We start from the raw sequence: 14,732 nt of genomic DNA, 5'->3' as shown, positions 1-14,732 counted from the left end.
GTGACACAGGCAGGGCTCACACATAAATACAGCTCACAGAGCTTCAGCACACACTGGCTCCAGTGACACAGGCAGGGCTCACACATAAATACAGCTCACACACACACAGCACACTGGTCCAGGGCTCACACAGGTGTAGCACTCACAGGTGCTGCAGGAACCACAGCCTCACCCCACCCTGGACCAATTTCCTTTGTAGCAGGTGGAAAATGCAGACATACCCTCCAGACTGGCTAAAGTAATTTATTAAATATGTGCAATAAAAATAACTGACATTTAACACAAGTGACTCTTTTTCTTGATAAAATCTCCCAGATTTCAATATCTGATTTGTTCATCCAGCACTTAGAAACATGCAACCACTATAAATTGCTCTCTTGGGGTAGTGGAACTCCAAGAGGTCTTTTGGGATCAGATCAACTCCTGTGCACATGGACAGGGGCTGCTCTGGAACCACCTCTGCAGTGACACATGAAGACACCTCAGCTGACACTCAGGCACAGTTCAAATGGACAGAGATCCCACAGAAACCAGCCCTGAGCTCAGGACCACACTCCTTCCTTGCTTTCCTCCTGAGGCCCCATTGTTGCCAAATCCAGGTTCCAGACCAACACTTTGCAGACCTTCTATCGCTGCTCAGAACTGCAACCGTGCAATTGATTTTCTCTGGAATATTTTGCTCAAGACTTGGTAGCACAGCACCAAACCTCACAGTGTTTTTCACTATAGTGTTTCTTTTGCCACTGCAGCAAACCCAGGTTGTTAATTAAGGAGCAACCCTAGTAAATCCACCTGTAAACATGACACTGGTGGTACTACTGTACTCCAAACAGGTCCTTTCACATTCTAAAAAATTGCCATTTTACCACTGCTAAGTTATTTTTTTATTGTACCATTGAGTAGTTTTCATCCTTACACCTCTAAGATCAATGGTTATTTATTATTTATTCAGCATACAGAATTAGGCTCTCAAATAGGAACCCATGTTACTAAAGGGAAAATAAAAATACCTATATATCCCTTTCTAATATGTGTGTAATTATTGAGATATGTATTTGGAAGAGTTAGAGAAACAATTTATGCAAAGATTTTTGAAATCCAAGCACAGGGATCTACCTGGAAAACCCATAAGCTGGTAGGCAGGCTGCAGGCAAACTAGAAAAACCGTATTACAAAATCAGCTCTGTATACACAAAGTCACTCCATGGGAGCAAAAACCCCCAAAATTCCCCTCAGCTATCATATCACTCATTCCTGTGCCCACAGTACCAATTCCACACTGGAAAGTAACAGCTGGAACGTTACAGGTAGAGATGTAAGAATTGCTGCTTTGGTACAAAGCTTCATGCCTTGGGTCTTTACAGACTTTGTCTCTCTGAAGCTGTTAAAGATGTGCTCCAGTCTGTGGCTGGTTATTTTAATCAATATCTAACTAAAGAAGCTCAGTATTCGAGCTGAAAGTGCACTAAAGCAGGCAAAAAGATCTACATTTACTAATTCAAGCTCTTCAGGGCCCAACCAAGATTATTTTTTTGTTGCTGTAAGGGGCCATTTCTTGGGGATACAGACTTGGAGGGTTCAGTTTAACCCTCCTGCCAAGTGGGCTCATAAGGCACTTGGTGCACAGTGACAGAGGCCACAATGTCCTGTCACCTCCTGCACAGTGGCACAACACAGGAAAACATCCAACCAGCCCTCTGGCTTTCCCATTTGGTGCTAATTCCTGGGATTGAGCAGTGCCTTGGGTACAGCTCTGCTGCCTTTAGATCCCTAAATCTGACATACACACACAAATCCAGGCTTCCCTCACCTGTGGCTCCTGTTCCTCGAGCACCTTGGGGGACCCAGGGAAGAGATTTCTCTCCCCTGATATAATTAATGCTTGAACCTATTAAATTACAGACATGGGATTGGAAAGGAGAGCACAGTTATCTGTCAAAATAATGTTTCTGTCCCAGAACATTTGTTATTTCCAACATGAGCATTCCTAGGAGCAAAGCCTGGTGCTGCAGTGACAGCAACGCCGTGGGGATCACACCAGGCACTGCTCAAGGCTAAAAACAGCCCACACAAATGATGATACAAATGGCCCACAATTATTAAATAGCTCTGAACAGCCATCTGCCCAGTTACCCAGACAAAGGAAGAAATACTTGTCCTGTCATCGCTTTGAGTATGTTTTGCCAGTGTTTTTATTTGGGCCCACTCGGGTTCTGATCTTGCTTTCTACTGAAGGAAGTTGAAACTTTGTTCCTGAAGGACCTGCTTTCCTTAAATAGTGGCCACCTACTTTGGCTGCAAAGAGAAAAACAGAGATCGTTATTACAAGATATACTAGATACCCATCTAGTCCCAGGAGTGAATTAATCCATGGTTTGGATTCCCAAGATCTGTTAAGTATGAATGACTGAAGCAACCAGAAGCTGGCAGGCACTGAGCCTCAGCACGTTCCACACCAGCAGTGGCCAGACTGAACAGTCAGGGCTCCTCTCCTATCTCTAGGAAAGAACTCTGGAATCAGAGCTTATCCAGCCAGGATTTGCTCCTGTTGCCAAATTCTAAGCAGCAACAACCAACAAATGACTGGCATCTCATTAACCAGTACAAACAGCAAAGCTGAGGACACAGAGACAGGACTGTGGATCCAGCCTAACACTAGAAAGTGCTGAGTTTAACCCCTATGATTCACTTAGGTCAGCTGGAATGGGCAACTCCACAGCTCCTTCCAGGAATCTGGAATTGTGACCTGCAGGTATGAGAGAGCACAACTCAGAGCAGGTGACTCTGAACACACAGCTGACTTAAAAACTCCAAAGAGTCTGAAGGAGGAAAGGTTTGGATGTTACTGGTGCTGCAGGCAGTTTGTTTAACTTCTGTGTTCTGGAAATAAAAGGATTTTCCATGTTCTTCCTAAAGGCAAGTGCTAAAAAAAAAATCCTGACATCATCAATGTCTCTTTCATGGTGAAAAAGCTGCACAATGATAAATCTGTCAGGTTCCTGAGTCTGGACTGGAAATGAAAAGCAGTGCACAGCACCCACTGTTCAGTTCACCCTGTAATTAGGATCAGATTAGCAACCTTTGATTGGACACTAAAAGCTAGCTCAGGCTCTGGCTCCCTGTGTCAGCATTCAGGAGCTTTCCAGAACTCTGTTCAGCTGATTGTTCTATTCATGGTCATCCTGTTCTGCAGAAAAAAACCCTGAACTGATCAACTTAACATATGTCAGTCTTCCCCACCAGCTGAGCTCATGTCCTCCTCTCAACATGATTGCTTCTGCATGATTTTGGGAATTTGCTCCCCAAGCACACTGCTCCAGCACAAGATCTATCACTTAGCTCACCCAAATGCAAACCACAAGTTGCCAGACCCAGCTCTTGGGGATCAAACACTTTCCTTAAGCAAAGGCAACACAGTAAAAAGCATAAACATTGTTATCACTAATTAATGTCTTACCAGGCTGCATCACAACTGTTTTGCTCATGGGGGATGCCCTCCGCTGGTTCATTTTACATCCATCTTTGTCCATCAGGTGAGATCTCCAGGCCTGAAGTAATTACAAACAAGTGATATTACAACTCCAGCAAAATCAGCCAATGTCACATGGGCAAAAGAATAATTGTGTACAGACTTCATATCAACAGCACTTTAATCTGCTTTTTCAAAGTATGAGCTCCTTGCTATGAAATAGAAACTAATATTCCCATTATTTTAATAGATCTTGAAAGGTTTATCACATTAAAACAACCCATAACAACATCTGCCCAGTGTGAAGAGTGGCCTCACCTCTTCTCCAGGGGGAAAGTTCTCATGGCACAAAGGACAGTGGTTTGCCACACTTTCTGGTTTGGCAGCTGAAATTGTTTGAAAAATAATGTAAGAATTGCAAAGAGAGGCTAATTTCAGACACAAGAAGAGAATTTGCATAGCAAGTAACATATAACTACCCTATGTCTAACCTAGCTCCTGCCCCATCACCATTAACTGCTCCCAAAGAAGTCCTGTGTTTGACAATACAAAAAGCAATCTCAGAATCCAAAACCACTGGATTGGAAGGAACTTCAAAGACAATCCAGTTCCCCCCTGTCCTGTCACTCCAGGCCTCTCTCCATCTTTCTTGTAGCCCCTTCAGCCTCTACAGAAAGACCACAACTAGGTCACCCCAAAGCCTCTTTTTCTCCAGATAATCCCAATTCTCTCAGCCTTTCCCAATAGCAGAGGTGATCCATTTCTCCGACCACCTTGGTGCCTCCTCTGAATTCATTCCAACAGGTCCATGTGCTTTCTGTGCTGGGATAGTGCTTAAATCTACAGGGATATGGAAGAGACTTTCCAGTCTTTTCACTCACCCTCCTCACACACATTAGAAAACTCAGGCATTTATCCCAAACCTTTTCCCTCCTGAGGATTTACTTAGATCCCTAAGTCTGAAACACAAGCAGCCAAGGATCCCTGGTGTTTGAAAGCCTGAAGCTCTGATGTTCCACCTTCCAGTCTGGAGCTACTCACGATTGCAAATCTTGCTCTTGATGTGTCTGGGCAGCTCTTCCCTGGGCACGGCCTCTCTGCAGCGTGGGCACTTCCCAAAGCTGTCCTTGTTGTCACAGTCAGTCAGCAGGTGTTCTGTCAGGCTGGCAATCTCCAGCATCTGCAACACAGCCAGCATGGTTTGTGCTGAGCAAATAGGAATGGCATCAAAAAAAACCCATCAGCTTAGTCTCACCTTCCAAAATGACAAACGGAAAATTCAATTTCAGTACACTTATTAACTCATTTTCTAATGCTGCTCTTTCCCAAAAGCACTATCCAAATTACATGGGTGTGTTCAGAATTCCCCTGCCCATGTGTTAAATATCTTGCAGTGCCTCTAAACCAGAATAACAACAGTCCATGCCTTAGCAGCTCTGGGAAGTTCATTCTGACCTGTTTGCAGTGCTCACATCGGGTTAACATGGGGCAGTACTTCCAGTAATGCAGATCCAAGCCTTCCTCTGTGAAGGACTCATTCCTTTCACCACAAAAAATACACAAGCTGGGAAAAAAATACAAACATCAGTGACATCAGAGAGAAATGGATGAGCCCTGCTCCTTCTGTTTCAAGCTGTTCTCAAAACAGCCAATAACTTGAAGAGTTTCTTTTCCCTGTGTAGAGCTGAGCTTAGGATGGGGCTTAGGATGGGTTGCAATTTAGGGTAAATATAACTACAGAGCATTTTTTCTTATAGAATGATTAATTTCATGGAAGTTCTGAGAGCAGCTCACCAAAACTGGCTTTCCTGGCTCCAGAATTTCCAAGTGCTTCTTCTATGCCCTCCCCCTACAAAACCACACCACATTTTTCCCTTATTTCCCACTGGCAGCTGAACATTAAACCATGGCTATTTCTTATCCCACAAGCAAATAGTCAAAAAAAAAAAAAAGTACAAAGTCACACTATCCAAGAACTTAAAGAAAAAGCACCTAGGAGTGCCTGGTGATAATTCCAGATCTGTTAGAAGAGATTTTAGTCTTTATTGTTTCAGTGCCAAAGGCATTAGCTTTGATCTACTGGAAAAACATTATCACTGTTAGGAGCTCACAGGTGACACCAAGGGTTTAAGGTGATTAGAGGCTCATCTCACTTACTTATCCAGGTAATTTGCAACAGAGGAAAGTTCCTCCTGAATCTTTGCTGCTGTAGACTGAGGGCTTTCGAGTACCTTGAAACCTGGAAAGAGAGAACTATTAAACCAAGATCACATTTTAATTAATCTACATTTCTTAACTCTCATTTGACACTACCTACCTTGATTCTTTGTCTTCTCGAAATCAGATTCTTTCTCCTATCGAATAAAGAAACTTAACTCAGAAATTTGCCTTCCAGAGAGAAAGGGAACACACTATAGTCTGATTTCTCTCTGGAATTTTAAAATTTAGAAGCAGAGCCAATGCATTACAACATTTGTGCTTCTGGTTCTATAGCAAATCTTTTGTATTAAGGTATATTTTATATTATAAAGGTATTATTATATTGTTGTATTATAATAAAGAATCCAAATTTTATGCCATGTTAGGAAAAACAACACCCTAGATTTTAAGCTGGACTGCTGAGGAGAGAAGTCACCCAGGATGTGTCTGGAGTTTCTCACTCTCTTTAATGAGACAGCACCAGTCAATGTTCATTATCTAAGTCCATTATATCCAAGCAATAAAGGATTAAAACAGTCTTAAGATGAATATGCTCACCTTTTCATCTTCAACCTCTGCTTGTAACTCTAACTTTAGAGCTGCTGGGTGGTCTTTTACAACTTTCATTTCTTCCTCTGTCTGCTTCTCTACTTCTGTTGCTGCTTTTTTCTGTGTCTGGCAGGAAATAAATACTGTGTCAGGTCCAAAAGCTTTGGAACCATCCCTCACACACAAGAGATTGCAAAACACATCAGCACAGAACTCATGGTTGATGCAGGACAGGAAATGTCCTGCTTGGTAAAGTGATGGGTATGATACAGTGACAAATCACTCTTCCCAAATTCCTCTGCACTACCTGAAAGGAACACAGCCTTACTGTTCCCAAGGATTGACAGCAGAAAAAAACATTTCTTCATTTTCCAAACTGCTTGTCCATCTCACTATTCCTTGCTGGCTTTATTCCAAGAGTGAGTATAGGGAACACACTCAGCTTTCCACGCTAAGGAACACTAACCACACACCTGAGGACACTCTGCTGTGCAGTGCCCAATCCAGCCATGAAACCAGGACACCAAAACCCATTCTGAAGTGGCCCTGTACATTCTGCCTCTCATTACCTACCCTCAGTTCAGTTCCAGAAGATTTCCCATCGATTTTGGCAAACCCCTCAAAGAGTGTTTTGTAGCGCACGGTCTTGCGGGCGCCGGCGTCGTCGGGAGGGAGAAATTCCAGCACAGCTGCCCTGTGCTCCCTGTACATGGCAAAGATGATCCTCAGCACCACCTCTCGCACCTCCTGAGCCCTGTGCTCCAGAGCTCCTGTGGCAAACTGCAAAGGATTATAAAAAAGTTATAAATTTTATCTAAAATAGAGAGTTCAGCAACACTCCTAGCTACCAGCTAGAAGTGAGCAAAATGGAGCTGAACCCAGGTGCTACAAGGTCTCTTAAAGCTGAACAGTCCAATAGAGAATTAACACCTGTATTATTTATACTTTTAACCCAAAAACTAAACTCCTGTGACCCTCAGTGCAGCATTAACTGTCCAACCAGAAACTGCTGCCTGAAATCATGAGGAAGGAAGATGAACACTGAAAAAGACACCAACCAAAATACTCCACCTTGTCCCTTACCTATTACTGTATTATCAAAACCTCAAATTTAAAACTCTTCACCATGTGAAATCACACTTTTATTTAACTACACACCCATGACTTTAATCCATGACTTAAATTTGGAAGCCTTCTCCAAGGCCTCAAGTCAAAAGCAGTGCTCTCCAGAGGGTCAGTGCCAGAAAGCACAAAAAGCTCAAAAAAAACAGGTTTCTGGGATCCAACAGTTATGTCTCTCTTTTCTCACATTTTTAGTGAATGGTTTATTAGTCTAAGACTCTCCTACAGCAGGAGAAATCTGCCTACAAGACAGGTTTTTGCAGATACTTTTTAACCCATTGGTTCTTTTCCCCAGATATTAACATCTTGTTTCAAAGAATCCCAGAATGGTTTGGGTTGAAAGGGATTTTAAAGCTCATCTCATTCCACCCCATACCATGGGCAGAGACACTTCCTATTAGGCCAGGTTGCTCCAAGCCCTGTTCAACCTGGTCTAAAATTACCAGCACTGTTGATCAGGGGAATACACCTCTTCAGAAATTCTCAAGCACTCCAAAAAAGCCAGGCAGGCCCCCAGAAATCCATCAGAAAATCCTCCATGTGCTGTAACCTTGACCTCTTACCTTCATGACATTGCTGATGGAAAACCCAGAGTTTTCAGTCCCCATGGCTCCCAAGAGAGATTCCACCAATTCCACATGACTTATTGCCAGGTGTGTTGGGCAGTTTGGTTTTAATGTTTTAACCAGGTGGACTGGAATAATCTGGAGAGGCTTTACTTCAGGGCATAGTGCCATTTCCTAGAAACACACACAGAGTCAGTGAGCACACAGATGGTAGAGAAGGAAAATTACCTGTCTGCAAAGCAGTTTTCTCATCTCTGTAAGTCACCTGCAGCAAAGAACACAAAATTCACAGCTACAACAGCAGCAGGTACCCCCAGACTGCTCCAGCTCACCCTGATTTGGCAGAGGAGTTGGACTGGATGATCTCCAGAGGGCCCTTCCAATCCCAGCTATTCTGTGATAAATTGTGGTAAGATTCTGTGCTAAGCTGTAACACTTCACAACAGCCAACCCTAGTATCACAGTCCACCCTCACCTATGAGCTCCCTAATTTGAAGGGAAACACCCACCTGGATGAAGGCTGAAGCCTGAAGACGAAGACGCGATGAAGAGTCTCCTGTTCTAGAAAGCAAAGCTGGCAGGGTTTTTTCCACACAATGAGAAGTTTCTAGCTTCCCTAGTTTGTGTTTTGGTATATATTGGGTAATGAGCATTTTTAGAAGTTTCAGGGAAGCCTGAAAAACCTAAGTTAAAAAGAAAAAGGAAACACTGAGCAAAAATAACACAGAGACCCCTGTTTTCAGACAATACAGTAAGATTTAGTCTTAATCTGGAATTACACCCTTAATGGAAGCTACTTCAGACAACTGCCTTCCAGAAAACCTGTTGCTAGGTCATGGATGAAAGACTTCATAAATTGTTTCATAAAGACCACCATGATTTTCTTCTTTTCTTCTTATTAAAGGTTTATTTGATGCCCAAGTGTCCTTCAGCTAAGTGCAGTCCCTTGAGCTGGAAATTAGAAGTGACTTCATTGCTGTATTTCAGCTTAAACAAAGAAAAAGGATCAACCTCACTGCACACTGACTGCATCAGCTCATGGCTCAGCTCATGGCTCAGCCCAGGGCAGTTTTCTCCATCTGTTCAATGCCAGACATTGTTGTTTGTTGTTTTGGAAGTTTTGAGGGGCTTTGTTTTGATTTTGGATTTATTCAACAGTAGATTTATAAACTATTTGTTCAAAGTATCCTAACCCCATGGTTCTGCAATTTTGGCTGTCAGTTCTTCACTGGAGCATCAAAGCTATCCCAACTTACTGAAGACACAGTGTCTTTGATGGCCCTCCTCACAAGGAAAACAGCAGCCCTCAGCATGTTCCTTAAATCCTCCTTTGGAGTGTCCACTGACACTTCCATCAGCTTCTTGTACACAGTCAGTAAAGCCTCTTCTCGACATGACCAAGTTCTGGAATATGCTCCTGAAACCTGAGCACAGAACAAGTCTATCTCTTAAAAGGTCCCCACAGATATTTCAATACATATTTAACATTTATATAGAGAACCAGCCTCAGAAGAACATATGAACTGAAGCGTGAAATCCCCAAGTGTTCCCCACAGCAATGTGGCTTTATTAAAAGCACATATTTTGAAATGAAATCAGTAAAATGGGATTAACAGGTCAGGTTCATGGAGCCCTTCCAGGAACAGTGAGGGTTTCTCTCCCTACAAGACACTGGCAGTTATGGGTGTTCTGGGTCCATACCCTAAAGCAGTCTGCTGGATCCTGTTTATCAGCACATATAACTGATCATCAAAGCTACAGATTTGCAGAAATGCTGTAAACAGGCATCTATAGAGCCAAGGTCAAATTTTAAGCTCAGATTCCAAAACAGTAGCTCTGAACACATAAAAACCCTCTCAACACAGAGCACAATAACACATGGGTTTGTTTTACTGGGTTTTTTCAGTTTGTTTTACTGGTTTTTACCAAAGTCTCTCCAAAAACTTCCACAACAGGGCTGGCTTCCCTCAGTGCCTTCTCGGTGAGTGCTTCAGGCTCCCCAGTATGGCCAGTCCTTGGAGCATCACCCATGTCCTCTTCAGTCACCTCTGGCTCAAGGTAGGCAACAGCTTCCTCCACCTGCTTGCAGATGGCTGGGAGAGGTCTCTCATCATAAGGTAAAAATTCAACCTAGCAGAAAAGATAAAATTTGTTGTTGTGAAAATGACTCAGATGTGAAGTGGTTTCATCATTAATTGGATACACCTCAGTGAATTTTCTCACATCAAAGCAGCATCACTCCCCAGTTAACCATGACAATAGCCACATTATTTGGAAGGTTGGACATAAAATTGTTTCCTCTGACAGTAACAGAGGGAACGCTACTCACATTTTCCTTGGAAAACGGTTCCTTGGAGGTCGTGGGCTGAGTCCCAGAAGAAAGAGGGGACTGGTAGAGAACAACAGGCTCAGAAGAAGCAAGATCCACCAACTGCTCTTCCAGCACAGCCTCTGCCCTCTGAGGCTCTCCTTGGGGTGGGTCTGTGGGTTCAGGAAGGCAGCTCTGGGGACTCTCAGTTCCACTCACAGATCCCATAGGCAACTCAGGTGGCTTTCGGATCTGAGAAAGGGAAGAAGATTTTTACAGCAAGGCTAAAAATGTGCTAAAATCAGTCAGTACAACCACAACTCTGTCAACAGGTTTCTGGGGATTTCAAGTCAACACTGAACCTGGCTCACAGGTGTGTCCTCGCTCCCACTGGATGCAGCTTTATGAAACAGTCAGAAAATAATTCTGTGTAGGTGCATGTGTGGAGAGATTATAAAACTCCCTGTTCTGAGAACATTACATAACTGTATGTATATAAAAAAATCACATAGATTCTGTATGGTTAGCCTTGATACCACCCTAAGCATCCTATACCCCTTCAAAATATGAGAAAGTTCCTTATTCACCTGTATCAGGTAGTCCTGAAATTATGCAAAACATTCAGGATTCTAATGCCATTTTCTTGAGACCCTTCTTTAGACAGTTTAATGGAATTTATGGAGAACTAAGGATGTTCACTCTGAGAGTCTGAGGCTGGAGAAATCCACAATCCAAACAAAACTGAAACACTTTAGTAAATCTCAAAATTTCCATTAACCTGTGAATGAAGTTTGGTTGCTCTGCCATTTCTATTTAGAACAGCCTGCTGAGTTTGGACTAACAGCACCCACCAGCAGCTGTGCATCCAGGAGGTCATGCAGCTCCAGCTGCTGGTACACCTTCAGCCTGTACTCATCCATCTGCTCCTTCTTTTTCTTGGCAAGGTCATAATCCTCCTTCTCTACCGCGTAACGCTTCTCCACCTCGTACCGGCCGAGCCGCTCGCCCACCTAGGATTGGCACAAACACTTGGAATCATCTTACTGAGCATTCCTTGGAATCACTTCACTTTACTAAGCATTTCTTGGAATCACCTTACTCTACTTGTTTCATCACTTCCAGCCAAATTAATCAAGCTATCTGACTTTAAAATTATTCTTTTGGGAAATATATTGAAAATCATTATGATTCCACACAAACAGCAAGGCCCTGATGGGCCACTGGAGCTCTGCTCCACTTGGGTGTCAAAAGATCTTCCAAAGCACCTTCTGCAAGTCTGCAATGGCCTGTTTGAGCTTCTTGGCGTGGTCATAGCACTCGAGACGCACAGCTTCCCTCTTCTTCTGATCCAGCCTCCGGATTATCTGAGCCACTTCTGGGTCCTGGTACATGTCAAAGGCCAGATCATCCAGAGGTGAAATGGAGTCATGTTTCCTGAAGGCATAAAATGAATAAAGTAAGCCACAGTAAGGCAGGCTTCTCTTTTCATTAGCAGAAAATTAACAAAACAGAGAGATGAATAACTACTTTACACCAAGCAGAGGTGTTGCAAAGAGCATCCTTACCCAAGGTAAGTTCCATCCAACGCAGGGTCATCCAATCTAATTCCCAAGTAGTGATCTATCAGCTTATCTCTGGAAGGCTTTGGAAGGGTGGAAAAAAAAAAATCTTAATGCACATTCACCATCAGGTGTGTGTTCAAGACAGATTTCTGATTTACCACAACCAACATAAGCTCTGCAACACAGAGTACTTGGGTTTTGGGGCACATTGAAGCAAGAGAACCTGGAGATACTGAAAATGAAAATGTCCCAACTAATTATATTTTAGTTTTTGTATTCCCATATTAGGCTCAACTTTCTTGCTTCAAGGGAACATTAAAAGTAAATTAATGCAACACAGTTCTGCTAAAGCACAGTGCTGGCACAAGAAAGGTTCATCCTGTTACACCAGGAACCTGTACCTGAAGAAATGGAACATCAGTAAAAGGACAGGGATGCTCTGAACTTACACTGCTCATGCTGTCATTGCCATAGTCTGCTGGTTCCCCAATAATGTTCACAGCCACCAGGGCAACCTGCAGAAATTCACAGAAAATGGAAATGTATAAGCTCACTCCTCTTTTCTTGGAACAAAAACCAGGGCCTGTGGTCAGGAGGGTGATAAGGAAGCAGAGAGAAGCACTGAGTCCTAAATGTGCCTCCAGCTCCACTGAAATTGTATCACCAAATCTACAACCCCATGGTGGTCCCAGCAGAATTGAGGCAGGTGTTTGTTTGTCTGTACCATGGTGGCTGTGCAACATCTCCACTTAATGCCACAACAGATCCAAAACTCTCAGAGTGGCTTTGTGACCCCAAAGCTGCTCTCAGAGGGAGCTCCTTGTCCTCAACAGAGACTCTGCTGTGTGGGCTAAACCTCAACACAAACAAGAGTGACAATGTGCCCTTGACTTGTTTGTTCTGGATGAGGAGCATCCACCTGATCCCAACTCACTTCTAACCTGTTATTTGTGTTTTGTGCTTTAAAACAAACAAAAACAAACACAGGAGCTTTCAACCAACATTTTTTGCTTCTATAAATCAAGGGAGCAGATTTCTGTGCCTGCTCTTTACTAGGAAGTGTCACCTAGGTTTCCAGGCAAAGACTTCTAACTCACCTGCCCATACAAGTTGTATTTATTGGCATAATTTTTATGGAAAATCAGCTTCAGGTACTGGCCAACTGCATCCATGTACACAGATTTCAACTCTCGAGCTCTGAAATCAGTCTTCTCATTGTCTGAGAGAGGGACATAACTGGGAAGGAAAACATAACACATGAGCAGAGGATACATCCAAACCACAGGTGGGTTTCTGACCCTCGGGTTTAAAACTCCCTCATAACTGAAATAATTTGTGCTGTTCCAAAGTGATCCAGAACTTTTTGTCTCACCCAAGTCTCTGAAACCTCTCTGACTGATATGGAGCAAAGTATTCAGGTAGACTTTCACTGATGTAGAACTCAATTTTGCTTGCAATCATGTACTGGTGAGCGAGCAGCTGCAGCTTTCGGATGCGACACCTCTCCACCAACTGCAGGATGATTTCCTGGGGGTACTGACAGAGCCTGAAAGAGACACAGTTTCTGAATTCAATCATCATTTTAAAGCAGACTTCACTTCCAACTTGAGCAACATTTAACTATGGAACTTTCAAGTTATTAATTGAAAGCCAACATTATAAATATTGTAAGAATCCCAAGAGTAGGGTGGAAACACTTTTCCCTTCCCTTTACTGCATGCATACGTTCAGGTGCCCCGCACATGAAGGTGTTTAGGAGATGTGTTGAGTCAAATAAATTTTTCATACTAAGCCAAAGCAGTTGCAAACTCCAAGACTGCCAAGAACAACAACAGTTCCCATTTTCATTTTCCAGGACTTTATTTAAATACAATACAGTGCCTTTAGGTGTTAACCAAGGTGCTTTTTCCCCCCAAGGATGAGGGTTCCATGGGATTAAAGTAACTTTTTTTGCTTTATCAGCTTGGTTTTGGGTACTGTAAACTTCTCTGAACATACCACTCATTTTAAACTTGGTGCTTCAGAAATTCAGTGCTCCAAGACCATCCCCTCACAGTACCTGGGCGATCGCCACCCGTTCACTGTCGGCGCATGAACCATCAGCTCCCGAGCACTGAACCCATCCTCGTGTCCCGACGAACTGACCACAGTGAAACCAATCTTGTGTGGCATCCTGGGGAGCTGAGTAGGTCACAGCTACGGCCTTCAAGCTTAAACTCATCCCTGGAAGGATGACAAAAACCCGCTGAGGCACTACAGTCACAAGAGGTCTGTGGTCTGTCAAGAAGACAATGAGTGCAAATATACATTCCCTTTAATTAACACTGGCACCATAAATGTTCTTTTGGTGTAGGTTTGATCAGCACTGAGCAAAACGAGGATTTAGATCACTTGCAGAGCAGTCTGCCAATAAATTAAACCTGCTAACCCAAGATGAACCTCGAAACTAAGAGTTCCAAATACATAAAGGAGCAACCTGTACCACACCTGTACCTGCAGCATGCTCTGTGTGTTGGAGTCACACGAACAAAAACCAAAGCGCAAGGTCAGTTCAGTCTCTTTGGGTAAGCCACGCACCCACCACGGCTCCTGCTGGGCACACAAGCACCGGGCCCACTGCCCACCCTGGGCCGTGCTACGGCATCAACACCGGCCCCGTCCCTCCCTCCCCTCGCCGGCAGAAGGAGCAGGCCCGGAAGGGTCACGGCCGCACCGTCCGGGGGCTCAGCCAGGACGGGCAGCGGACAAAGCCCGCGGGGGCCCGGCGGGACCTCGGGGGGTGCCCGGGGCGGAGGGAGAGCGGAGAGCAGAGAGCGGAGCGCGGGGGAAGCGCCGGGCCCGGCCCCACCTGGCTCAGCGCGGCCCCATCGCCGCTCTCATGGCAACGCGGCCCCGCCGCGCAGGCGCGACCGCCCCGCCCGCCCCGGGGCGCCTGCGCGGGGCGGCCCCGGCCCCGA

General features: G+C 44.1%; 1 protein-coding gene across 2 annotated transcripts; it reads right to left on the bottom strand.

Moving 5' to 3' along the window:
* Positions 1–227: 227 nt before the first annotated feature.
* CEP104 (centrosomal protein 104) lies at positions 228–14,689 on the bottom strand. Of its 2 annotated transcripts, none has more exons than XM_033079673.1 (22): positions 14,624–14,689; positions 13,835–13,998; positions 13,148–13,321; positions 12,873–13,011; positions 12,225–12,290; positions 11,779–11,855; positions 11,479–11,647; positions 11,065–11,223; positions 10,235–10,465; positions 9,832–10,035; positions 9,162–9,329; positions 8,415–8,588; positions 7,903–8,079; positions 6,791–6,997; positions 6,227–6,343; positions 5,787–5,823; positions 5,627–5,708; positions 4,925–5,033; positions 4,511–4,649; positions 3,788–3,855; positions 3,458–3,548; positions 228–2,295 (listed from the first exon to the last, which is right to left on the bottom strand). In XM_033079673.1, exons 2-22 carry the CDS (start codon positions 13,945–13,947, stop codon positions 2,162–2,164), a joined length of 2,835 nt encoding a protein of 944 aa, XP_032935564.1. In that variant the 5' UTR covers positions 13,948–13,998; positions 14,624–14,689; the 3' UTR covers positions 228–2,161. The 2 variants fall into 2 exon arrangements, with proteins under 2 accessions (XP_032935564.1, XP_032935565.1); XM_033079674.1 differs by lacking the exon at positions 14,624–14,689 and adding an exon at positions 14,269–14,353.
* Positions 14,690–14,732: the final 43 nt, after the last annotated feature.

This window comes from Catharus ustulatus, chromosome 24 (genome assembly GCF_009819885.2).
Source record: "Catharus ustulatus isolate bCatUst1 chromosome 24, bCatUst1.pri.v2, whole genome shotgun sequence".
In the NCBI taxonomy this organism is placed as follows: Eukaryota; Metazoa; Chordata; class Aves; order Passeriformes; family Turdidae; genus Catharus; species Catharus ustulatus.
Note: the sequence above shows the minus strand (reverse complement) of the source record. Positions and strands in the feature narration are given on the sequence as shown.

Excerpts from the sequence above, each read along its gene's own strand:
- CEP104 (XM_033079673.1), bottom strand. The coding sequence starts at position 13,947 with ATGCCACACAAGATTGGTTTCACTGTGGTCAGTTCGTCGGGACACGAG. Across the intron at positions 11,224-11,478 it reads CCATTGCAGACTTGCAGAAG|GTGGGCGAGCGGCTCGGCCG; the intron begins GTGCTTTGGAAG and ends TGCCAATCCTAG. Across the intron at positions 2,296-3,457 it reads AACAGTTGTGATGCAGCCTG|CCAAAGTAGGTGGCCACTAT; the intron begins GTAAGACATTAA and ends TTCTCTTTGCAG.